This window comes from Meles meles, chromosome 8 (assembly GCF_922984935.1).
Source record: "Meles meles chromosome 8, mMelMel3.1 paternal haplotype, whole genome shotgun sequence".
NCBI lineage: Eukaryota > Metazoa > Chordata > Mammalia > Carnivora > Mustelidae > Meles > Meles meles.
Genome location: NC_060073.1, coordinates 575,154 through 598,795, shown reverse-complemented (window position 1 = coordinate 598,795; position 23,642 = coordinate 575,154). Strand labels below are relative to the sequence as shown.

The window sequence follows — 23,642 nt, the reverse complement described above, 5'->3', positions numbered from 1 at the left end:
CCCCTCCCCGCAGTAGGGTGGGGGTCCGCGGCACAGGGAGGGGACAGGGTACCAGTTTAGGGGGACCCTGGTGCAGGGCCTGACCTGCCCCTGGCACTGACCACATGGCCCTGGAGGTCCCCAGAGGGCCCACGATGGATGGCGACAGAGCCTCTGGGAGTGGCCTCCTGAGAGGTGGTCAGTGGTGCAGCGATCGAACCCGGCGCCGTGACCAGGGGTCAGGAGCCTGGGGCAAGGGGGTGCTGCCCAAGCGAGCTGGCAGCGCAGTGGGGGCACCCACCCAGAGGAGGGGCTCAGACTGCCTCGGTGCCCTGGGTGGGCACCCAGTGCAAGGAGCCAGCTGCCCCGTGTTGGGGGGGACGCAGACAGGAGAGGTCTTCACTGCAGATCTGGGCGTGGGCACCGGCCCAGGGCAGTCGGAGGTGTGGGTGCGCCTGCAGGGATGGAGGAGCGCTGGCACTGTCCAAGGTGCCTACCCCGGGTGAGGCCACCCAGGGGACACCCAGTGCTTTCTGGGCACCCCACACCCGCCGGTGCGAGGCAGCGCCCAGCACCATGAGGCGCAGGAGGCTGGGACGGGCTCCGGCGCATCCGGTCCTCCCTCCCAACCAACACATGAGAAGGAGCCGCGGGTTTTCTGGAGCTGTGCCCCGCGCCCACACCTGCAGGGACCCCCAGCGCCGTGTCCCTACAGCGTACCCACTGCCTCCAGGATCTCCAGAGCCCCAAGGCCAGGTTGCAGCTGGGGTTGCCCAGTGGGGTGCTATGCACAGAAGGGACACTGTGGCTGGGGACCAGGGAGGGAGCGGGGTCAGGGCGGGTGTGAACGTGGGCCACCTCCCCATGACGCGGGACACCGTAACCGGCCGCCGTGCCCAGGCCTCACGCCAGCTTGTCCCCCACTGAACCACACAGTCCCCACTCTGAGCTCGTCCTGTCTCTGGGCTGAGCCCCCAGGAGTGGGGTCTCAGCGGGGGGCAGGGGAGGACGGCCTCCTGCGGCAGGTCCCGAGCAGAGGAACGACTTCTTTACAACCCCAAGTGCCCGCCTTCAAGGACGTCGGCAGACGGCTCCTGTCAGCAGGAAAATGAGCCCGTCTGAGCTCCCTCGGCCCATGGGGACACCTAGAAGGACAAGGGGAGGACACGGGGAGCAGAGCGGCTGTGGGGGTGGGGACTGGCCCAGGTCTCCGTGGAACCCAAGAGGGAACTCCTCACCCCCAGCAGCGGGAGAAATGGATTTCCACAGTTAAGTCTACACGGCGTCCTACCTCCCCCGAGACGGCAGGAGAGACCCACACGGTGACCACCCCCCCCGCCGCCACGTCACACGCCCCGTTGCCGCGGGCGCCCCACCATCAGGCCAGACACGGGCTCGTGTCACAGATGTGCCGCCCCGTGACCTGCCGTGGCCACAAGCCCCAAGGCCCTCTGTGTTCAAGCATGTCTGCACGGACCAGTCGCCAGACACATACACTAGCAAAATGCACACGCACAGTGAATAAAACTACCTATAATTCTGGAAATGCTTCTGTGCGCGCGGCTTTTAAAACATTCTGGCAGGAAAATTACAGCCTCCAAGTGCAGAAAAAAAAACAAAGCCCGTTAGACCCAGACAGAGAACATCGAACACAGGGTAAGTGGGCTGAGGTCTCTGGGAGGCCGGGACCGCACCCGAACCCCACGGACGTCCAGTCCCACTCTCCCATGGCTTGGGGCACTGGCTGGGCTCCCCTCCCCAGGCACACAAAAGCCCATGACAGCTTGAGAGGGGGGCCCAGGCCTCCTGTTGGGTCCCCCACCCATGCCCTCCCGCCAGCTGAGGCCCCCCTGACTCCCTCCTGTGCACCTGGGGCACAGGCCGCATCTCTTGCCCTCATCTGTCACCAGCTCCAGGCCAGAGCCTGGCTTGTGCTCCCCCTCCTTCCTGCTGTCCCTCCTCTTGCATTTCTCAGTCTGGCCCAGGCTGGGGGTGGAAGGACCACAAGTCTGAGACGCTGGCCCCGCGCCCAGGCAGGGGCAGGTGTCAGGTGGCCCTGTGCCACGGCCCCTCCGGCCAGCAGACGGCAGGACAGCTGGCCACGTTCTTGGAACACGGCGGAGGGCCAGGTGCCTGCAGGGGCCCAGTCTGTGCCCAGAAGCCCCTCTCCTGGCAGCCAGCACAGCCTTGGGGCACGGCACGGTGGTTCGCCCCTCCCAGCCAAGAAGAACCACGAGGGGGCCCCATCCCTACAAGTTAGGAACTGCGGGGCGCGTCACCGAGCCGGAACCCAGGTGTGCAGCTGCCCCAAGGCAGGAGTCAGGGAGACTGAGCCAAGGGGCTCGAGGTAGGTACCTCTCCGGATATTGTCAGCTGGTGGCCACTCGTCCGGCCCTTCACCGGACAACTACACGACAGGCCGCCGTTCCTGTGGGTCAGCGGGCCTCTGCGCCGTCCTCAGCCCCAAGGCCCGTCTGGGGAGAGCGAGGAGAGCTGCCCCACTGACTGAGGGCCCTGAAGCCCGCATCCCCGGAGGAGGGGGTTGGGCAGGGGAACAGAACAGCCCTGGCCAGCAGCTTCAGGAAGGTCAAGTCTACCCTCCGGGGCAAGGAGGAGCTCACCGGACCACAAAGGGGCACCCAGGGGACAGGTAAGAACCCCAAACGGACGCCCAGGTGGCTCTCAGGGCTGCGTTCGAGCCCCACGCTGGGCGTAGAGATGATGTAAAAAGAAGACTTTTTTAAAGCGGGGGGCGCCCAGGTGGCTCAGTTGGTTGAGCAACTGCTTTCAGCTCAGGTCATGGTCCTGGAGTCCCGGGATCGAGTCCGGAATCGAGTCCCGCCTCGGGCTCCCTGCTGGGTGGGGACCTGCTTCACCTTCTGACTCTCCCCAGTCTCATGCTGTCTCTCTCACTCTCCCTCTTTCAAATAAATAAATAAAATCTTTCCTAAAAGAACAATAATAATAAAGGGGGGGCACCCGGGTGGCTCAGTTGGTTGAGCCCAACTCTTGCTCTCAGCATGTCTGGATCTCGGGGTCGTGAGTTCCAGCCCCCCCCACCCCCCGCCGGGCTCCACGCAAAAACCGGGCCAGCATTGCTGGGGGAGGAGAGGGAGAGCCCATGGTCGGGTGCTCCGGGCAGCCAGAAGGGAGACAGAGCCCCCTACCACAGGCAGAAGGCTGGGTCTGGGCCGCGGACCGCCGGGCTTCCGAGGGCCCTCCGGCCCCTCAGGGCTGCGGCCACATCCCTCTGCCCCAGACAGAGCCCTACGCGTGTCTGCTGGAGATCCGGAAGGATCCCTCCAGACAGGCCTGGCCGACCTGCCTCTCCCCTTGTCCTCCCTTCCAACAGGCCAGACTCCACAAAACCCACTGAGGTCATGGTGGGGCAGGGGGACAGGCCCGACAACCACCCCGACAAGCAGCGGGGGTAGATCCAGAGCCTCTGGGGCCGCCACACCCCCACCCTATCCGGGAGCTGCCGCCGCGGCCGCAGACACGCACACCTGGTTCCAGCAGGGGCGCCAGCGCGGCTCCGGAATCCAGAACCGGGCGGTGTCCGCAGGCAGGAGGGCCCTGTCCAGCGTTGGGCCCAGAGACCCATACCGCCACCGCAGAGCAGACTGACGTCCCCAGGCCCCAGAAGCCCCCCTTGCCCCGTCAGCCAGCGGCTGGCCCCAAAGAGGAGAGTGTTCTGAGCCTTGACTGGGCCAGCCAAGCACACCAACCCCAGGGCCCGCTCCCCAGCGCCCTGCAGACCCAATCCCATCGCAGTATCCGCCTGCCCTCCCCCCACCCACCCCTGCTGTGGGCAGAATCCCCCTACCTCACCCCGTGGCAGAAAGCAGCAGCGGCCAGGGCAGGGGGACATGCCCAGCACCATCAGGAGACCACGGCCGAGAGCAGCCACAGGGTCTGAGACGCTCACCGGCCCCGGGACCTCCCAGCTGCAGGGAGGACTTGCGGGAGGTCACGGATCCCAGCCCAAGGGCCCGTGACAGCAGGCCAGGCCGCCCACTTGGCCGTCATCTGCGGCCCATCACCTGGGGCGCAGCTGGGGCAAGGGAGAGCCCGAGGAGGAGTCCTGTGGCGGCCTGGGCAGCAGGACAAGGCAGGCACGGCTCCAACCCCCACCCCAGCCATGCACAGGGGACCCCGCCCGCACGCACAGAGAGAGGCAGAGTGGGGGGCAGCCCAGAGGTGGGAAGGGGGCCGCGAGGGACACCCGCCAGGGAAGCAGCAGGAAGGCGGGCCCTCGGCGTGGCTGATCCGAATCTGGAGGAGCCGGGCACCTGCCCAGGGGAGACACACAAGCACCCTGCCCTGCCGGGCTCAGACCCTCCTCTGCCCAGATGCCCCCCACACCTGCACCACTCGGGGCACGGAGCCTGCCCCTGCGGGAGCCCTGAGCCCTCTGCCCCAGAGCAGGGGAGGTCGGAAGAGCACCTCCTCCCCCTCCCCCTCTGTCACCGTGGGGGCCCAAACAGCCCCCAACCCTCGCCCTGCACCCAGCACCCCACGGTACCCCCACCTGTTCCCGCATACTGAACGGGGCCCTCGTGCCAGGATGGGGCTCCCGGGAGACACCCCTGCCCCCATCGTGGGGACCCTGGCCCTAAGGTGCCTGATCCATGTGCAGGCCTCCGAGGAGGGCCAGTGTGTCCCTGCTGGAGCGGTCTGTCACCAGCAAGGGCCCCACCTGCTACGGGAAGGCAGGAGGCTGTCTGGGGGTCAGTTGGCTCTGAACTCTGAGGGCCCCCCCACCAGTCCCTCTCCTCCCCCGGGGGGTGCCGATTTCTTCCAGCTCCCCCGGCTCAGGTGCCCGGCTGCAGCACTGGGACCAAGAGGCAGGCCTGCCTCCTTCGCTGGGGGGAGCTGGGATCTAGCCGTCCACACAGGACCCGGCGGCTGAGGCCCAGGACAGCGAGGTGAACACTCCCGCCTGCCCGACAAGGACCCGCGGCCGGAACCCTCGGTCCTGCCCAACCAGCAGGAGCCCCCGGGAAACCCGTCCAACGGGGCACATGAATCGGAGTCAATTATCCGCCGAGACACCCTCCCCCTTTCCCGCCCCTCCAGACCCAGTCGGGAACGGCGGTCTCGGCCAGGGGCGCCTGACAGCCTGGGGAGCAGGTGGCACGGGCCGGCAAGGCTGGAGGAAACAGGGGTGCAGACGCCTCCAGGGTCAACGTGTAGCCTTGCGGGACCCCAGCTCCAGCAGAAGCGCGGCCCTGAGGGGAAGGGGTGCCAGGTGGGGCTCGGACAGGAGACCAAGACGAGGACGAGACAGACTTAGAGACGTCATTGCACCTCGACCTCTAAACAGGTGCGAGGGACGGCGCCCTGGGGCCTCGCCTTCCTGTTCCCTCCCCCCATCTGCAGCCTGGACTCCTGCCCCCCCAGGGCCCTGGGCACCCACTCCCTCCGGGAGCCACACCCAGGACCCGCACGGCTGCCCCCTCACACACAGTCCCCCCCACGGCAGCCGCAGAGATGACCCCCCTGGCCTGGCGCTGCAGGGCGGGGGTCAGAGGGACTGACTCAGGTGAGCGTCTTGAGGTCCGGCCCTCGGGGACTCCCCACCCACAACCACGGCCCCGACCTCACAGTTAGCATGACACCCAGAGGTCTCCCAGCGACAGTGGGAGATGGGGTGGGGGCAGCACCCCCAGGTAGCAATGAAGCTGAAGCCCGGGGAAGGCTGCCGCGGCCTCTGTCCCCACCGCCCGCAGGCTCACCCACCGGCACAGGGACGCAGCCTCCTGACCACTCGCACCATGCCTCGCCGGTGCTTCCCGCGGGCTGAGGGCAGGCCCGATGCCCTCTCTGACCTCTGGGTCTCGGATCCCGGCTGGGCACCACGCTGGGGCAGGGACAGGCCCAGGTCAGCAGCAGGGGGCCAGCTGGCTTTGCAGGGAGGCAGAATTGTGGAATAAAAGGGAATTGGACTGTCCTGGCCAGGAGAGGATCCCAAAGCGGCTTCTGACCCACCGCAGACACTGGCAGAACGTGGCTGTCCTGCCGCTGGCCGGGCCGCTCCTCGGGCTTCACAGGGCAAAGACAGCTCAGCCTGGGACCCGTTGGGGGGGGGCGGGGTCCTGGAGGGGGCCCCTCTCCCTCTGCCTGCAGGCAGCTCCCCAGATCCCTGAGGAGGGCAGACGAGGGAAGAGGCAAGTCTTGCCCAGCCCCTGGGACCTGACTCTCCTGCACACCCACCGCCCCCTGCCACCTCAGGATCTGTGACAACCACCACAGTCAGGTGCGGTCACCCCCAGTGACATGCCAACTCCGCCAGCAGCTTGGTGCCCACACTGGCACCCACGGCATCTGGTCAACATCCCCCACCAAGAGAAGATGCCCACCCCAGTCCCGGGCCCAGGGCCCAGCTGCCACCCACCCCTGCTGCTGGCTCCTGGCCTCACGGTGCTTCGCTCCAGGCCAGGGCCTCACCCCTGCCAGGAGTCTCTTGTGGAGAACAAACTCTTGGGGTGACTGCCTCTGGAAGCAGGCACCTGGGCCAGGAGCCCCCTTGGGTCACACCGCAGGGCAGCCCAGGCTGGCCGCCCTTCCTGGGGACCCCCGACTCCAACCACCACAAGCTGGGAAGAGAAAAGCACAGCCTGAGAAGGCAGGAAGGGGCGGGGAGGGGGACCCCGGTTTCTGAGCATCTGGCCTGAAGATGAGCGTGCAAAGCTCAGCCTCCTCCTGGGGGTCCAGAGCCCAGGCCACGCCCCCTTACTCTCTGCTCTGGAAGGAGGAAGGAGTGACCTTGGCATTGTCTCTCCCCCAAGCCTCCCCCAGCCCAGCCAGGCCTGTCCCAACCTGCTCAGGTGAGACAAGGCCACAGGAGGGCCTGCTGCCCCTCTGCAGTTATGGGAGCCCCCCACCCCACCCCAACACACACACACACACACACACACACCCTGTGCAGGAAGAAGAGCCAGCAGGGACGCCAGACACGTCCCTAGCACACTTGGTGGCCCAACATCCTGCCCGGTCAGAGGCGCAGCCAGAGAACTCACCGCTGCGCACCCCCTCCCTTCGCCCGGGGCCTCCAGGCGGCGGACGGGTCCAGCTGGCCCCCAACAGCCCCTTGAGAACCACGGTCCTTGGGCCTCCTTGGTCAGTCCACTGAGGACGGGGAGGGGGGTGTGCGGGTGGAAGAAAGGACGCCCGCTGGGCGGTGGGAGCGGAGGGGAGGGAAGGGAGGCATCCGCTCCAGCGCACGGCCGGCGCGACCAGCGTCCGAATGCGGGCGCCCTGCCGTCCTGTCCCGGCGCAGGTGCGGGACACGTCCGGTCCCAGGAGGAGAGGGGACAGGACGCGGGCAGCCGCCCCGACCGCAGAGCCTCGGCCACGGCCCCGCGGTCCCGGAAACCCGCCCCCGCCCCCGCAGCCCGCGGCCGCTCCAGCCCCGGGCCGTCCCCGCTGGAGCAGCGACTGCGGCTCGGCCCGGGCCACTCACCCAGAAGAGCAGGTTGAAGGCGAACATGAGGAACTTGACGCCCTGCAGGCAGCCGCGCGCCATGCCGCAGCGCTTCAGCTCTAGGAGGAGGATGAAGGAGAGGTCCAGGTAGAAGACCACGTACTTGTTGCCCTTGGGCGACGCGTAGCGCGCCTGGGCCGCCTTGGGGCCGGGGCCGGAGCCGGCGTGCGGGCCGCAGCAGGGGCCGCCGCCCCCGCCGCCCCCGCCGCCCGCGCGCCCGCACAGGCTGCTGCAGCGCCGGAAGGGGCCGCGGCGCGCGAACCCCGGCTCCCTGCCCTCCGGCGACGGGCTGCGCCGGTACGTGGACTCGTCCGTGCTCGAGCGGCGCATCGCGCCGGGGCCGCCGCCGGCTCAGCGCCCCGCGCCCACCGCCCCGGAACGCCGCATCCCGCCCGGCCCCGGCCCCGGCTCCGGCCCCGCGCTGGCAGCCCGGCGCGCCGCGCCGCTCCGCTCCGCCCCGGCGGCGGCCCCGCACACCTGCCCGGTCCCCCGCGCCGCAGCCCCGGCCCCCGCCGCGCGCCCGCCCGCCCGCCCGCCAATCCGCGCCGGCCCCGCCCCCCGAGGACCCCCCCCACCCGGCCCCCGCCCCGCGCCCCCGCCCCCCGCTCCCCTCTGCCCCGCCAATCCGCGCCCGCCTCGCCCGCGCACCCCTTCCCTGCCTTCCCCTGCCCGCCGCCCCGCCCCGCAAATCCCACCGCTCAGCCCGCGCCGGCCGATCGCGGCTCCCGGGCGACCGCCCGACCCCGCCCCGCCCGCGCCGGCGCCCCTCGCTCTCGCCCTCCCCGGGCCCGGGAGGAAGATGCTCTCGAACGGCAGGGACAGCGTCGGACGGGGCTGAGGGCGGAGCCCCAGGCAGCTCTCAGCCCCGGGAACGAGGGGACCCCCCCCCCGCCAATCTACCGCCGCGGCCGCACTGCCCCCCCCGCCGGGCCCGGAGACCTGCGACCGCACTCGAGATGCAGGGCGCTATGCAAATAAAGGGGTGACCCAGTTGCTTTCTGGTGGTGACCTGGGGCAGCTTCTACTTGGGTTCCCCGCCCAGAGCGAGACTACAAAGCCCGGAACAGCTCCTGGGGTGCGCACTCTCCAGCAGCTTCCCACAGTCCCAGGCTGGGCCGGCGACACCCGCGCCGGGACCCCAGAGCCCGCGCAGCTCACACCTTAGATGGGGAGAGGCCTCTGTCGGGACAGGAATCAGACTGGGTTACCCACCCTGGAGGGGGGGTACCTCGCTGGGGGAGGAGGCGGGACTGCCCCTGAGAGGGGTTGGGGCACGGAAGGCCAAGTGGAGAGGGTGCCCAGGAGGCAGGACGGCAGGTCACTCTGCAAGAAACAGGGAGGCTTTCAGACCCACAGGGAGGGGCCCGAGCACACAACAGGGCACGGGTATCACTAGGCACCTGAAAACGGGCGGACCTCAACTCCCACGGCATCTGGCTTGCTTGATGGGCCAGGGCGGACTGACCCTCCCCTGGTCCTGCTTCTCCAGGGTCGGGAGAAGGGCCAGTTTCGGCAGCATGTGACCGTGCGGTCGCACAGAATTACCGGTAAGTTCTGAGGGGCCTCCGGTCTCATTTCGCACCAGTCCCGGCTACAGGTCAGGCCCCGCGCCTCCCACACTCAGTGCAGCCGCGGACCCACGCCCAGCTCCCAGACTCCCCGGGTGACTCGCACACACCCTGGGACACACACCCTTAGACTGTCACTCGGGGTGTGCACACGTGCTGGGGTACAGACACACGTGCATCAGGAACAGTCTCCAGGGACACACACGGTCACAGATGGGGACAGACGTCCCCTCAGCTGTGCCCACTGGTACGGGCAGCAGGGTCTCCGGCCCCCTGGTCTTGGGGACAGACAGCAGCTTGTAAGCCAGATGTCCCCTTCCTGTCTAAGAAAGAGCTGAGCCCCCTCCCCTCGGCACTCTGGGCCTGGGGGCTGTGCCCTGCACCCTGGGCTTGGGCTGTAGCCAAGGCCTCTACCAGGTCACCATGGGAGTCCCCTGGAAGTGTCCACCCAGCAGACAGTCCCAGACACTGAAGTCCACAGAGGGAAGGTCTGGCAGGATTCCTGAGCGTTGGGTAACGGAGCTGAGAGGAGAGAGATGGGAGGGAGAGGAAGAAGGGGAGGGGGAGGCAAGGGTACAGGGGAAGGGATACTGGCAAGCTGACATGTTGACAGACTGAGTGGTGAGGGAGGCAGCAGGTGGGGGGTTGTGCAGCCGGCAGAGCAGGACTGTCTGGAGGGCTGAGGACCCAGCGAGGTCTGGCAGCCTTGCTGGGCCCTGAGGACGGCTAGCATCAGCCCTCTGCCGCCCCCTGAAGGTCCTTCGTAGAACTGCAGCTCCAGGCCTCAGTGCAGTGTCTGAAGGCGGTTCCCCCAGAGCAGAGCTGGCCCGGGCAGCAGTGGGGACAGGACAGTCCCAGACTCCTCGCCTGTGTCACCCAGCTGGCCAGCCTGAGGTTTCCCACAGCCCCTCTACCCCTCCCACCCCCAAGTGTGCTTTGGTGTGTCTGGGCCCCAGGAAAGGGCCGCCACAGGGGCCCCACCCGGGCCCTGCAAAAACCTCTGCCCACAGCTCTGCTCAGGGAACTAGCGGCACCGCCGGCGCCCGGTGGCCCGAGTCGGCCAGCTGCACAGCGCTGTGAGCGGGGCACTTGGAGGCCGTGTGGGAGCACGTGCGAGCGCACCTGTGGCCCATGCGGGTCACGGGAGCATCCACGTTGAGCAGGCTTCACCCCATCTCACCCCCCATGCAGCACCCCCACAAGGGGGGGCGGGGGTCAGACACACTCAGGCAGGCACACGGGCCTCCAGGGCAGAAGGAAACCTACTGCCGGCTCGTGGGGGCAGGGGGCGGAGGGGGGGGCGGGAAGCCTGAGGAGCGGGAGGCTGCCTCCCTTTGGCCTTGCTCCCTGCGCAGGGCCTCTGAGGGTGAGGAAGTGGGCTTGGCCAAGGCTGGGAGGAGAGGAGAGCAGAGACGGGCAGGACTCCCCGTTGACACAGACAGGCAGGACTCCCCATTGAGCCCCCTTGGAGCCCCTTCACCACGCTGGAGCGAGCTCCAGCGCCCAGGGTGCTCTCGCCTCTGCGCCACCCAGCCGTCACCATCCCAACATCCCCCAAACATCCCGTCTGCAAGAACCTGCAGCCCCTGCGGGTGAGCAGGACAGTCTGATCTGAAATAAAATGGGAAAATCCATCCAAGGGTCCTGGGGCCAGTCAGAATGAGGAGCCAGGTCCGTCAGAGCTGAGGCCGGAAGGGGGGGCTTAGTGCACTGGCCCAGCATCGGGGACCCTGTCCAGCCCCTCCCACACAGGAGTCCCCTTCCTCCAGCAGGCGGGGCCCAGGGAGACATGTTCAGGAGACCGTCTGCGCGGGGACCAGGCGAACATCCAGCTGGCAGGTCCCCGGGCCAGGAGCGGAGGGAGGAGCCCATGCGGCCATGCAAGTCAGCCCCACCACTGCCCCGCCAGACCGTAACATACCTGCACTTGCCGCAGGCAAGAGGCCAGGCGGTGCTCGTTTCCCCAGCAGTCAGGTCAGCCGAGGTGGGCTGGAGCCCTATGCAAGGAAAGACGGGCACAGTGGAGACCACGTGGGGCTCCCAGAGGCTGGCCGGGCACCTCTGGAAGGGGGAGCAGCCCTCCACGAAGGACCATGTCCCTACAAGGGCCGGAGAGGGCCGCTGGGGGCCAGGTAGGGGTGCACTGTCAGACGCAGGGGACCAGAACAGGGGCGAGGAGGGGGGTTCAAAGAGGACTTTGCTCCCAACCCAAGGTGCCCAAGGAGGGAGGCAGGCTTGCACGCAGGCACAGAGACAGCACACGTGGGGTCTGTGCATACGGAGAACATATGTGTTCGGGCCATGTGGGGCGTCCAGCCTTCGGGTCCACTTCCCCCAAGATGCCCTGCAGCGCACCCATTCCTGGGCTCCAAGCACATGTGCGCCCTGAGCCGCCAACCCCACTGTCCCCCCCACCCAGATGGCTGGTGATGACTCACCAGGCCCGTTCCCCTGCCACCGGCATGCATGGGAGTCTGTCCTCTCCACCAGCCAGGGTGGAGACCCCAAGGAGGGGACCCCAAGCCCACGGGGCAGGTGTCTGGAGGCGTCCCAGTGAGGACGCCCACCTCCCCCTCCTCACACCAGGTGCTCCTTCCGCCCGGGAGCAGGGGCGGCAGCGGTCTCCTCCGCAGCCCAAGGGCAGGGGGACTGTGGGGGTTCAAAAAATCACTGTGGCAGGTGTCGGCCCCCACGCCCATCCTCTCAGGGGCAGCCCAGCCCCGCCAGTCCACCAACCTATGTCTAGGGCCGACAGCAGGCCAGAGAGCAGATGGAGGTCTGCAGGTCCCTTGGCAGTCCCTGCGCCCAGGGATGAAGCAGCCATGGAGGGCTTTCAGGCCCAGAAAGTAGCAAGGGCAGGGCGTGGGGGCGGGGGAGGGAACACACCTCACCCACTTCCCTCGGTAACCCCCTCTCCAGGAGCAATGGAGCCCAAAACCCACAGCAACATTCTAGAAACTAAAAACCATGCATCGTACCCCACCATGCCCCCACGCCCCAAGACGTGGGCATCAGTGGGGATGGGCCTCCCAGGCAGGGCCTAAAGGGCAGCCAGCAACAGCCCCGCAACCCTCCTGGGCCCCCAAAATGAGGAAGTCCCACAGCCAACGCCAAGCCGAGGCTGGAGGACACCACTGCCCAGCCACGCTGACCGCCCTCACCCCTCGGCGGCCCCGGCCCGTCCGTGGATGGCCTCAAGTCCTTCTGGCTCCCGCCGTGCCCCTCTACGAGTCCAGAGCCTCTCGCTCCCATCGAGGGCCGCCCGGACGCAAGCCTGCTGCGGGGGCAGAGCACTGGGACCGGACTGGACCAGGGCGGGCTCCACCTCTCCCTCCAGTCGGCCTCCTCCTCCAGGAAGCCTCCCTCCCGTTGTCTGCTCCGGGCTTCCTTTGAACGCAGGGCATGACACGCCGGCACCCCCCGAAGGGCGGCTGCAGCGGCATCAGGGACGGGCTGAGGGAGAGCCCCGAGGAAACGCACCTACAGTCCCGGGCTGGGTCTTCTTGACTCGCCAGGGCTCTGGGGTGGTGAGCAGCTGGGGGGCTCCAGGGGGGCATATGCCGTCCGAAGGCTGTGGGCACCCACCTGGCCAGACCCAGGTCCCACTCCAAGAGGAACCACCCCAGAAGCCGAAACGACGATGGGAGGTTGCCAAGGGCGCGGCATACGCTGACCCCCAGAGGGAGAGATCCGGGCGGATGGCGGACACGGGGGTCGCAGAGCGCGGCCGCCTACCCTAGGTCCCCGGCAGAGCTCTGAGGCGGCTCCGAGGAGGGGGAGGCCCGGCCAACAGGAACAGTCTGTGGTGTCCGCCTTCCTGCTGCTGATCCAGCCCCGCAGGCCCAAGGCCCACCCGGGCCCCCGCTGTGGGGGAGGGGCGCCCCCCTGTGCCACCCAGAGCTGAGGCAAGACGCCGGGGCTGGGAGACACCCAGTCCAGGGGGACGGTCCCTCTGAAGAGGCCACCAAGGGGCCTCCGGCCTCTCCTGGGCCCAGCAAGGCCACCCCCCACGTCAGGGTCTCCCCCCACACCCCTGCTCCACCTCCCCAGGTACTTCTCCGCTGGAGAAGCGGTGGAAAGAGCACCTTCAGGCCCGGGGGGGCCCATTTCCGCCCGCCGCAGGCCCGGGGAGCACCCTGCCTCAGGCACCCACAGCGCGTGCCCGCCCGCCTCCGGGCCACCAAGACCCCTACGGAAGCCCTACAGGGCACGCTGTCCCCAAATGCCCTCGGCCCAGGCTTGTGCAGAGGGCGGTCAGGTGAGGGCGGTCACCTCAGGCACAGCTGCAAACACCACCAGGGCCCGGGCTGGCATGGGTACCGCGGGCAGAGGAGCCCGCCACACCTGGCGCGTCTGCCCAAAGCACTAGGGGCCAAGCCAGCACAGTCAGGATCGGGACCCTCCCGCTGGGCGGCCTCTGGTTCCACCCACAGGTTCTTGGAGCTGGTACCAGGACCAGCGGGCAGGGGCAGCTGACTCCCTGTGTCCGGGGCAGTGCTCTGGGCCCGGGCGTCTCGGCTGCAAAATCACCCGCTGATCTGGCCTTGTGCCCAGCCTGCCCTTCAGTGACCCTCTTCTGGCAGGAAACATGGCTCACGGGTTCCCAACCACATGGGAGCACAGCCCTCCCTTCCTCCCTGTGCCTCCCACCACTGGGGGTAGGATACCCCATTCCTGAAACTCTGGCAATTCCCTCCCCCGAGCCCTGGGCCACAGCCGCGCTGACGCTGCACACAGAAGGGAGAAGCAAGGGCCCCCCCCCTCCTGCAGGCGGGCGAGGCACCCGCCCCACTTCCCACTGGTGCCCTGGGCCTCCATGTCTCCCTCCGGCCCACCCTGAGGACAGCCTGGCCCAGGGCTCAGCTACGCCGCCCCCACAACACACACACACACACACACACACACACACACACACACACGTGCGCGGAGAGACCCCGCCACCCAGGGCAAACCCCACAACACACACACACACACACACACACACACACACACACACACGTGCGCGGAGAGACCCCGCCACCCAGGGCAAAGGCAGGGGGCAGGGCTGACTGCTGAGGCTCCCAAGTGTCCCCCAGTCGCCGCAGAGCAAAGACAGCAGAGACAGGGAAGAGGACCAAGCCCCCCAAGGGGCCTTCCTGCACACCTGTGTTGGGGGCAGGCACACAGGCTGAAGCGGGGCAGCCCGGAGTCTCCCCATGGCCTTTCCTTGGAAATCAGGGAGCTGGAGGGAGGAGCCCAGGAAGAGGAGGCCACCACCCCTCCAAGCCCACACTCCACTTCAGAATTTCAGGAATGTCAACTGGGCTCGAATCAGGGAGGGAGGCTCATTCCCCTCACTCTTTCAGAGTAAACAACTGCTCCGGGCAGGAACATGGGTGGGGCAGGCCCTGGGCCCCTCCTCCAGGAGGCCTTCCACCCCCACCAGCTCCCCAAGGCCCACCCGCGGACAGCCGGGATCCCCCCGGCCGTGTGCCTCACCTCCACAGTTACCAGCAGCCTGTGCAGCTGAGCGTGGGTCTGGCCCCAGGCCACTGGGACTCAAGGCCCCCTATCCTGTCCCTCTGTCCAGGGACAGGATGTACGTCCAGTGGGTGGGGTGGGGGGTCAGCTGGGAAGGGAAGTAGCCTCACTCGCGGCTCTGCACGTGGCGGCGGGGGGATGACAAATGCACTGGGCAAGCTGTCCCAGACCCAGGCAAAGGTGGCGGGCCAAACTCCAGGCCAGCCGCAGCTCTGGCCAGTCCCACCCAGGCCCCAGGGGACCCTCTGGCTCCCTGCCCCTCAGCTAAGGCCAGAATGCATCATCTACCCTGAGACGGCCACGAGCTGAGGCCTGGGACTCAGCACAGGCCCCACTCACCACCAGCAGAGGTCCAGATGCCCCAGGCCTGGGAACCTGGCCAAGCCCCTCCCACCAACACACCCCCCTGAGTCACGGGTGCCGCTCCGCCGCTCTGCGGCACAGCCATCCCCCCAGTCCAGAAATTCACCTCCTCCAGGGAGCCTTCCTTGCCTCTGGTCTCCCCCCAGCCTCCAGCCCCGGGGCCAAGGAGCTCACCTTGCCCCCTGTCCAGAGACACAGCCAGACCTTCCTTTAAATCCTTTAAATCCTCTGTGGCTCCTGACCCATCACCTCTAACTCCACCACCTCCTCCGGCCCTAGCACAAACTTGTGGCCTAGAGCGGCCCGCAGGTTTAGCCTCCAGGCCTCTATCCAAGGGTTCCGTTTGCCAGGATCAGTCCACTCCCTTGCACACACTCGGGCTCACCCCTGGTGAAATCCTGCTCTTGAGGGTTCAACTCAAAAGACACCACTTCCATGACGCCCTCCCTGACCACCCTCTCCAGCCTCCGCTGCTTTCCGAGTCCTCAGAGGCCCGACGCCGCCAGATCACCGACCACCCAGCACAGCCCCCGCACCCCCCCGACCCCCTCCTCGGGAGGAAGGGAGGAGGGACGCGAGCCGAAGCGGATCGCTGCGGCGCGGGGAGGACGACGGCGCGGCCGCGGCTGAGAACCGGACCGCCGAACTCGGCCCCGGAGACACCCCAGGCCCCCGGGCGCGCGCGGCAGGGGCTCCGGGCGGGGCTGGAGGGACGCGCCGGCAGGGACGGCGGGAAGGCCCGTCCGTGGCCGCCCGCCGGCCGCTGGTAGCCCCCGCCGCGGGTCGCCGCGCCCCCGGCCCCGGCCCGGGTCTCGGCCCCGCCACTTGTTGCTGCGGCTAGGCTCGGGGCTCCGCGCTCGGGCCGCCAGCTCTGCGCCGGCTCGCCTCGGCTCGGCCCCGGCCCGGCCCCGGGTCCCGGCGCGGGGGCTGCGGAGGACCGGACCCTGGCCGCGTCCCCCCGACGGGCGCGGTACCTGCGCGCGGTCCGCCTGCCGCGCGGCTGTCAGTCATGCGGACACGAGGAAGGCGAACCGCCGCCGTCGGGCCCTTTAGGCCCCGCTAGGACGCCGTAGTCCGGGACGTACCAAAGCGGCGGGCGGGGGGAGCGTCGCCTGCTCCGGCCGCAGCCGCGCGGGCCCCGGAGCCCCCGGTCCGCGCGGAGGGAACTCTGCCCGGCGGAGAGCCAACGGCGGCGGCACCGGGACCGGCGGGGCGGGCTGGGGGCATCCGGGGGCGGGGGAACGGGACGCCCTCTCCCCCCGCGCCATGGACGCGCCCGAGGCGGGGCCGACTCCGCGGCGGAAGCGCCGCCAGATCCGGCCGTGCGGGCGCTGCGCTGCCACCGCCGCCGCCATGATCATCCCGGTGCGCTGCTTCACCTGCGGCAAGATCGTCGGCAACAAGTGGGAGGCCTACCTGGGGCTGCTGCAGGCCGAGTACACCGAGGGGTGAGGCGCCGGGCCGCGCGGGGGTGGGGAGCCGGGGTCCTCGCCTGCGGGGGCGCGGGACGACGGCTCGTTCGCGGGGCCGGGATTGCGGGACTCCAGGCCGGCGGCGGGGTCCGGGGTCTGTGGGGCGTGGGCGCAGGGGCGGAGGACGAGGTCGGGGCCGTGGTGCGCAGGTAGGCTGCGGCGGGGCGCGGCGGCGAGGGGACGGCGGGACCCGCTCCCCCTGGATGCCCCGGGTGGGAGCTGCCCGAGCCGGCGTCCCCTGCCCGCCTTGCCGTCGCTGCGCCGCGGAGCGGTGCCGCGGGCGTTGCCCGGAGGCCTTTAGGGCGGCTGGGGTCGCGTCCCAGGGGCGCTGACCACTAAGTGGCCGGAGAGACGGGAGGAAGGTGGCTGCCTGGAGAGACGTGTTCGTCCCTGACGCGTGGCGCGGACGCCGCGGTCCGGGCGCCCCGGGCGCCCCGTGCCCCCGGTCGGCCTGGATGAGCAGGTCTGCTCCTCTCGCCGCAGGGATGCCCTGGACGCGCTTGGCCTGAAGCGCTACTGCTGCCGCCGCATGCTGCTGGCGCACGTGGACCTGATCGAGAAGCTGCTCAACTACGCGCCGCTGGAGAAGTGAGGGTCTGGCGCCCGCGGCGGGCTTACTCCGCCTGCCGGCCCTGCCCTCCGCCCGTGGGCCTGCGTCTCTGCTCCGGGGGCAGCTGTCCAGTAAAGGTCTTCGCAGAACCGAGACGAGGTGCTGACGTCGGTGTGGCTCTGTGTGGCTCCGCTGGTGTTTCTGCGTCCTGCCTCGTGCCTGAGGCTGCTTGGGGTGGACGCGGCTGCCACCGCCCAGGGGAGGGAGAGCCAGCCAGCTGGCCGCCGTTCAGCGGGGAGACGGGGTCTCCTGGAGCGTGGGCTCTCACAGGCACAGCCAACAGAGAGCGCTGGGGCTGGGCACGCTGGGGGCACGGGCATGCCCACCCCCAGGTCCTGGGTGCCCTGTGGGCGGAGCACAGAGATCCTGACGTGCTTTTCTGGGGCCTGACTAGAACGCCTGTGCTGAGGGTCTTGCTGCCGGAAGTTTCTCGGCCCCAGCCAAGCTCAGCAGGTTCCTTCCCTTGGCCTAGTCCCTGTGGAGGGGGAGGGGCAGTGCCCAGCCTCCACAGCCACCCCGAGACCCCGGGGTGACCGGGTTCACTAAGCTCCCAGTGCCCTGGTCATTAGCAGGGACTCCCTTGGACTTGACTTGCCCGAAGAGTTCTCTGCTTCCGTCCTGTTCTAGCTCAGGCTCAGACCAGCAGCTGTCACCCCTGATCGGCAGCCCCTGGTGTCCTCCAATGGGCAGTAGGTGGGAGTGTGCGGTTGGGGGAGAGGGAGGCAAGTTTCTTGGGCACCGTCTTTGGAGCAGACACTGCTGCCTGGACATGGGACACAGGGTCCTCTGATGGCCCACGAACAAACCGGCTGCGGGGGTAGGGGGAGGCAGGGTCTGCCCAGGGTCTGGGTCCTGCAGAGCTCCGGCCTCTCGTGTCGGCTCCAGAGGGCTCCCCCAGTCCCTGAAGGCTACACAGGCCAGAGGGCATTTGGAGACAAGCAGGCCCAGGCCGTCTGAGGCCTCCGTTGCCTCTGGGAGGCTCCGGCTCTGCCCCTTTCCTGTCCCAGAACGGACAAGGTTTTTCTGCTGCTCAGCCTGTGGCCAGCCGTCCCTGCTACTAGCCCTCCTCTCCCTGGAGTCCCCTCAGTCCTTGGCTCACACGTGGCTGCCCCGGACCCCTGGGATATGCCCTCCTGGCCCCTTGTCCTGGCACTGGGTGGATGATTCTGTCCACCCTGCTAGGGGGTACGGCCCTGAGGACCAGGACCCGGTCTGTCACGAACAGTAAGTGCACGTGTCCGCTTCACAGACTTTTATTGAGCGGCCTGTCACGTGGCACGGGCGGTTCTAGGCATTTGTGATACAGCAGTGAATAAAACCCACAAAGCCCCTGCTTCTGGGAAGGGGGCGGGGCAGTGCACAGTGAACATGGGGCCTTTGAGTGAGGAGAGTGGTGGGGAAGTCCAGCAGGGGCTGGGGGGCAGCAGAAGCCAGGCTGGGGAGGGCAGAGGCACAGGACCCACAGGACGGGCTGGCTGAGCTCTCCCGGGAGTGGGCACCTGGCAGTGCCCCTCGGGTTTGCCCCTGACCACCGCGCCGGGGTGTATCCGGGCACCCTGGAGTGGGCCAGCCCCTCCGGCCGAGTGCAGGGAACACCCTGAGACTTCCCCTGCAGGCGGAAGTACGGCTCCCTCCCCGCTGCGGCAGGGGTGCGACCCAGGCCTCTGGTCTGTGGAGAAAGGCACTTGCAGGTCCCTCTGAGGGTAGGGGCCCCTGGAGGTCACTGGCGTGGGGTGGGTGCACAGGCTGGAGAACGCTTCCGGGCGGCGCGGGGAAGGAGCCGCACCCTGGGAGCCCGGCTCCGGCTCCGCAGCCCTCCGTAGAGTCAGCGCGGCAGCGGGGCGGAGCTGCGGCCGGCGGGACTGCGCACGCTCAGTAGTGCTCCAGCTTCAGGCTCTTGTACAGGCAGCACGTGAAGACCATGCCGAAGACCTGCCGCGGGGAGCTCGTGAGCGCGGCCCAGCGCCAGCCTCCGGGCGCCCCCGCCACGCACCCACCGGGGCCTGCCCCACCCCCGAACCTGCACGCAGGCGATGCCAACGCCCACCGCCCCGATGACCCTCAGATGCTCCTGGATGAAGGTCTCCAGCTTGGTGATGCAGCCGCCCTGGTGGGGCAGGGGTAGGGGCACTGAAGGCCGGCGAGTCCAGTCCCATCCCCACGCCCGGGCCCCTGGCCCCTCGGCCCCTCACCAGGGAGTCCAGGCCCCGCAGAGGCACCCGCAGGCCTACCTCCACCCTGTAGATGTTGGACGCGTGCTCCCGCCGCCCACAGCCAGGCACCACGGTCTTGCAGCAGCTGTCGGGGACCACGCGGCCACCCGCCTGGCCCGAGCGGATCCACTCGCTGTCCCGCCAGTCCTGGGAATTGTTGCTGCCGCAGCAGTGAAACTACAGGGACACGGTGCCGTTGAGCCCCCACGGCAGGGCCCCCACCCGGGGAGGTGCAGGGAGGCCACAGGGCTGCGCGCACTCCCCACCGCGCCCCACACACCTCCTGTTGCAGCCTGTCCACGGCGCTGGTCACACCCTCGTGGCCTGGCTGGTGGTACCGCTTGGTCATGGTGTCCTTCAAGTTCTCCTTGAGCTCGGTGTTGAGCTGCACAGTCCCAGACCCCCCAGGTTGGGAGATGTGGAGGCGGGAGCAGATGGGGAAGAGGTCTGGGAAAGCCTCCAAGCAGGGTTAGGGCCAGCTGCTGGCTGCGGGGGTGGAGGGGGAACTGGACTGGGAGAGTCACCAGGGGGCCATGGACAGAGTTGGGGACAGGGAGGGAGCTCCAGATCCCACGGACACTTTCCTCCCCCCGCGAGCCCCCGGCCGGGCAGTCTGGGTGCGACAGGTGGGCTGTCCATCCCTGCTGTCCCATCCTCCCCACCACGATGCAGCTGCCGTCCCCAGGGCCTGATGGCCTGGTGCTCAGCTCCAGAGCATGGCGGGCTTGTGTCTGTGCGTCTCTGTGTGTCCCTGTCTTCCTACACAGCACATCTGTGTGTGCATGTCCCTCCAGGTTCCTGTCTGTCCAGACCCCTCACCTGCTGGTAATAGATGTAGGCCAGGACGCCAGCAATGATCTCCAGCAGAAAGATGATGAGGAGCAGGATGAAGTACTGGGGGGGGGGTCGCACAGGGACCCAGTCAGGTGGGGCTGGACACAGACATCCCTGTCCCATGAGGACTCCTAGTGTCCAGGCACGACGAAGCAGGACCCCCAACCTCAGAACCCACGTGGCCACTGAGGGCTCCAGGCAGCAGGTGGTGCCGGTGTCTTCCCTCCGCGGGCCCAGCTGGGATGTGGGGACCAGTGGCACCCCACCCCCTCCACCGACCACAGCAGGGGCCGTAGGGCCTCGCTTGACCCCCATCATTCCCTTCTCATCAGGGCTGCGAGGCCACCCCCAGCGGCCTGGTGGGGCCCCCCCTCAGGCCCCCCCCCACCCTGCTGACCAGGCGCAGCAGGTTCCGCCGCTCCTTGAAGGTGGCACAGCAGCCCAGAACACCGGTCACCATGACAACGACGCCAGCCACCACCAGGATGTAGGCTGTGGCCAGGTAGGTGCCCGAGGCCAGCAAGCTGATGTAGTCACTCTTGAGGGCCAGCGTCCAGATACCCACCGCCATGACGGCCAGGCCGGCCAGCTGTGGGCAGCGCACGCCAGTCACCACCTCGGGCCCGGGGTCTGAGAGATGGGGCTGAGCCCCCAGGCCAAGGCTCCTTCGGGGACCAGGGATGGGCAGGAGGGGAGCACGGCTGGCGGCAGCGGGAGGGGCGCCCGGTCCTCACCCAGAAACAGCAGTTGAAGGTGAAGAGCAGGTACTTGAGGCAGACAGTTCCACATGTCGCCTTCTCACTGAACTCCCCCATCCTGGGGCTGAGAGAGGGGATGTCAGTGAGCCCACAACACCCAGACGGGACTGCAGCGCCAGCCAGACACCAGCGGGGGCGGTCGGAGAGGACGCAGATGCCCAGGCTGGCCCCGGCTGAAGCCCAGCCAAACATCGGCCGTCCAGGAAGGGGTTCCAGAACCAGGACGCTTGCTGGGACAGCAGCTCAGGAGCCCCGTCTCCCCCGCTCAGTACCCCCGACACTCCCCCACCCCCAGCCAGGGCGGATGCCTACTGCCCACAGCCAAGCTGAAGGCCGGGCCCAGGAAGGCTGACGGGCCTGGCTTCTGAGACCAGAGCCCAGGGCACAAGGGAGGACCCCGACTACGACCGGCTGACGCACCCTGCTGGCAGCCTGGGCAGGAAGCCCCAGCAGGCACCTCGGGTGAGCTCATTCAGGCCCCACCCGCCCCCACCACAACATTCCCGGGGCTCCACGTCACAGGCTGGCAGGCTGGCAGGCGCCTACTGGCGGCTGGGGAAGGGAGGGGAGGCGCTGGGACACAGACGGATCTGCCCCTTCATGGCAACGTGGCCTCAGGAAAGCCCCTTAGCTGTTTGTTCAAGGGAAGGCCTGCCTCCCTCTTGCCAGGGCGGCGGAATAGAGCCCGCAGACAGACTCCCAGACATGGGGGTACTTCCTCTGCAGGTCCTCGTTACTGGAAAGGGGGCAGCCCCCCCAACCCCAGCAAGACAGGACCATACAGGCTGTGCTCCTCCCCCACGGGCACCCAGGGACACCCTGCTTGCTCTGGCGTGCGCTGTCTGCACTGGGAGGGTGGAGAGGGCCCCAGCCCAGATGGCAGTGGGACGCCCCGGGCCACGTTTCCAGACCAGCACAGCAGCTCCGGGCGCGGACTTTCACCTGCCTCACCCAGCACTCACCTGGCCGCTAGTGGGCGGGCTCCTCTGTAAGACAGCTGACCGGAAGTTCCCTAGGGAGCTTCTGCTAGAAGGGCAGGGACAGGTCCCAGGTCTGGCCCACGTTGGATAGGCAAGATCCTGTCACCCCCTCCTTGCGGCGCCCCTGGCCTCCAATCCGGCCCCGCTGGGCTTCCAGAGTAGGCAGCGTCCACTCCCAGCAGCAGGGAGGGGAGAGGCCAGGCCCGGTATTTTGGTCTGTGATTCGGTGGGCAGGGCAGAAAACATCTCTGGACAGTGTGCTCCTGGGAGGGGTGGGACCACTCCCTGGGCCCTCCTGCCAGACCCGCCACTGCCGCTCACCCCACCAAGCAGCAGTAGCCTCAGGCCACTCAGATCCGCACGCGGAGCTGGGGGTGTGGAGGCCCCAGGCGCCCGCAGGCTGGCCCTGGGCGGGTGGAGAGGGCCCAGCCCCCGCGCGGACGACCGGCGGAGGAGGGGCCCCTCTCTCCGGGAGTGCCTGGCGGATGTGAGCCTCCTGGGAAAGCGCCGGCCAGAAATAGTTCCTGCAGCCTGGGGCAGGGCTGCCCCACCCCGGCCCCGGGCCGTGGGAGACCCGCGCCGCAAGGCCAGAAGCCCCGGACTCCGCGCCAGCCAGGCCGGGGGAGGCGGCGGCGCGTCCCCGCGGTGAAGCCGCCGCCCCCTCCGGGCGAGCCGACCGTGCGCCCACCTGCACCCGGACGGAGGGACGGGCACGGGCGTCCAGAGACAATGACCAAGGCGCTCAGCTGGGGCCCAAGGGGCCGCCAGGCCTGTGCGAAGACCCAGGAGGCGCCTCGCCCCGCCCCGGGTGCCCCGCCGCGCACCGGCTCCCCGCGTCCGGCTCCCTCCGGCAAGCGGAGCTGCTGCCCGGTCGGCGGACCCGGCCTCCCGGCGCTCCCGGCCCTCCCCCCGCGGTCCGGGCCGCACAGGGTCCCGGGACATGCGGCCCCTCCCTGCCTGGCCAGGCGGCGGACTCACCGGCCACGCGTCCGAGTCCGGCCGGGCGGCGGCGGGGTGGAGGGACCCGGGGGGCGGCGTCTCGGAGCGCAGAGACTGCACCGGCGCTGGGGGCCTGCGAGTGCGACGCGGCCCCGCCCACGAGCCGCGGCCCCGCCCACGAGCCGCGGCCCCGCCCACGAGCCGCGGCCCCGCCCACGAGCCGCGGCCCGCCCACGGCGGCTGGCGCGGGGCAGGTCCCAACAGTGCGCGGGCCGGAGGGCGGTGCGGTTGCGGCGACCTCAGCCTGTGCGGGTGCTGCGGGGCCGCCCGCGACTGCGGAGGCGGGCGGGCAGAGGAGCTGGGCTGGGGGCGGTGGAGGCGGCGATGGAGGCGGCGGCGGTCAGCCCAGCGGAGGCTCTGGACTGTGTCCAAGACCCGGCTCTCCTCTAGGCCCAGCCCGGGTTCTGGTTCTCTCCTCGAACCTCAGGGACCACCCGGAGGCCAGGGGGGTGGCAGAACAGATGCTGACCTTGGGGGAGGGTCTGGAGGTGTGATCAGATGCAGGAGTGGGGTCTCTCTGGGTGCATATGGAGGACGGCCTGGAGCGGAGGCCTGGAGGCCCTGCCAGAGCCAGTCCAGCCTGGAAGCCATCAGTCCTGGGAGGCATGGAAAGGGGTGAGGGAAACGGGAGAGCCTGCTGACCTGCGGGACTGGGAAACCGACAGTGGGAGTAAGGAGGGGGAGGGAACTCCCAACCCACCAGGGTCATTCCCAATCCAGGTAGGGTCGGTCAGAATCTGCAGTCATGGGGCGCCTGGGGGGCTCAGTGGGTTAAAGCCTCTGCCTTCGGCTCAGGTCATGATCCCAGGACCCTGGGATCGAACCCCACATCGGGCTCTCTGCTCGGCGGGGAGCCTGCT

General features: G+C 68.9%; 4 protein-coding genes across 20 annotated transcripts in view; 2 read left to right on the top strand and 2 right to left on the bottom strand.

The window, feature by feature from the left end:
- Nucleotides 1-15,959, bottom strand: part of TSPAN4 (tetraspanin 4) — a 22,156-nt gene extending 6,197 nt beyond the window's left edge. The window contains exons 1-3 of one of the 9 annotated variants that reach the window (XM_046015278.1): nucleotides 15,891-15,959; nucleotides 10,955-11,030; nucleotides 7,445-7,524 (exon numbers count right to left, since the gene is read on the bottom strand). In XM_046015278.1, the coding sequence (XP_045871234.1) occupies nucleotides 7,445-7,507 (63 nt within the window). In that variant the 5' untranslated portion in view covers nucleotides 7,508-7,524; nucleotides 10,955-11,030; nucleotides 15,891-15,959. Of the gene's footprint in view, nucleotides 1-7,444; nucleotides 7,525-10,954; nucleotides 11,031-14,176; nucleotides 14,281-14,511; nucleotides 14,874-15,890 lie in introns of those variants that run through there. The other 8 variants (XM_046015277.1, XM_046015279.1, XM_046015284.1 and 5 more) reach the window with 8 other exon arrangements.
- On the top strand, nucleotides 10,162-22,465 carry LOC123948375. The gene is made up of 2 exons (XM_046015286.1): nucleotides 10,162-10,625; nucleotides 22,213-22,465. The coding sequence occupies exons 1-2, from the start codon at nucleotides 10,165-10,167 to the stop codon at nucleotides 22,430-22,432; spliced, it is 681 nt and encodes a 226-aa protein (XP_045871242.1). The 5' UTR covers nucleotides 10,162-10,164; the 3' UTR covers nucleotides 22,433-22,465.
- POLR2L (RNA polymerase II, I and III subunit L) lies at nucleotides 16,163-17,091 on the top strand. The gene is made up of 2 exons (XM_046015287.1): nucleotides 16,163-16,364; nucleotides 16,872-17,091. Exons 1-2 carry the CDS (start codon nucleotides 16,183-16,185, stop codon nucleotides 16,978-16,980), a joined length of 291 nt encoding a protein of 96 aa, XP_045871243.1. The 5' UTR covers nucleotides 16,163-16,182; the 3' UTR covers nucleotides 16,981-17,091.
- On the bottom strand, nucleotides 18,236-23,642 carry CD151 (CD151 molecule (Raph blood group)). Of its 9 annotated transcripts, none has more exons than XM_046015266.1 (9): nucleotides 22,762-22,897; nucleotides 21,766-21,999; nucleotides 20,780-20,867; nucleotides 20,443-20,634; nucleotides 20,031-20,105; nucleotides 19,492-19,717; nucleotides 19,230-19,388; nucleotides 19,019-19,105; nucleotides 18,236-18,930 (listed from the first exon to the last, which is right to left on the bottom strand). In XM_046015266.1, exons 3-9 carry the CDS (start codon nucleotides 20,858-20,860, stop codon nucleotides 18,824-18,826), a joined length of 927 nt encoding a protein of 308 aa, XP_045871222.1. In that variant the 5' UTR covers nucleotides 20,861-20,867; nucleotides 21,766-21,999; nucleotides 22,762-22,897; the 3' UTR covers nucleotides 18,236-18,823. The 9 variants fall into 9 exon arrangements, with proteins under 9 accessions (XP_045871222.1, XP_045871227.1, XP_045871223.1 ...); XM_046015271.1 differs by having other exon boundaries at nucleotides 19,492-19,596; nucleotides 22,762-22,895; XM_046015267.1 differs by having other exon boundaries at nucleotides 21,766-21,829; nucleotides 22,762-22,895.

Excerpts from the sequence above, each read along its gene's own strand:
- CD151 (XM_046015266.1), bottom strand. The coding sequence starts at position 20,860 with ATGGGGGAGTTCAGTGAGAAGGCGACATGTGGAACTGTCTGCCTCAAG. Across the intron at positions 19,389-19,491 it reads TGGACAGGCTGCAACAGGAG|TTTCACTGCTGCGGCAGCAA; the intron begins GTGTGTGGGGCG and ends GTGTCCCTGTAG. Across the intron at positions 19,106-19,229 it reads CCAACATCTACAGGGTGGAG|GGCGGCTGCATCACCAAGCT; the intron begins GTAGGCCTGCGG and ends CTGCCCCACCAG.
- POLR2L (XM_046015287.1), top strand. The coding sequence starts at position 16,183 with ATGGACGCGCCCGAGGCGGGGCCGACTCCGCGGCGGAAGCGCCGCCAG. Across the intron at positions 16,365-16,871 it reads CAGGCCGAGTACACCGAGGG|GGATGCCCTGGACGCGCTTG; the intron begins GTGAGGCGCCGG and ends CTCTCGCCGCAG.
- LOC123948375 (XM_046015286.1), top strand. The coding sequence starts at position 10,165 with ATGCGGGTCACGGGAGCATCCACGTTGAGCAGGCTTCACCCCATCTCA. Across the intron at positions 10,626-22,212 it reads AGAACCTGCAGCCCCTGCGG|CCCCCGCGCGGACGACCGGC; the intron begins GTGAGCAGGACA and ends GAGAGGGCCCAG.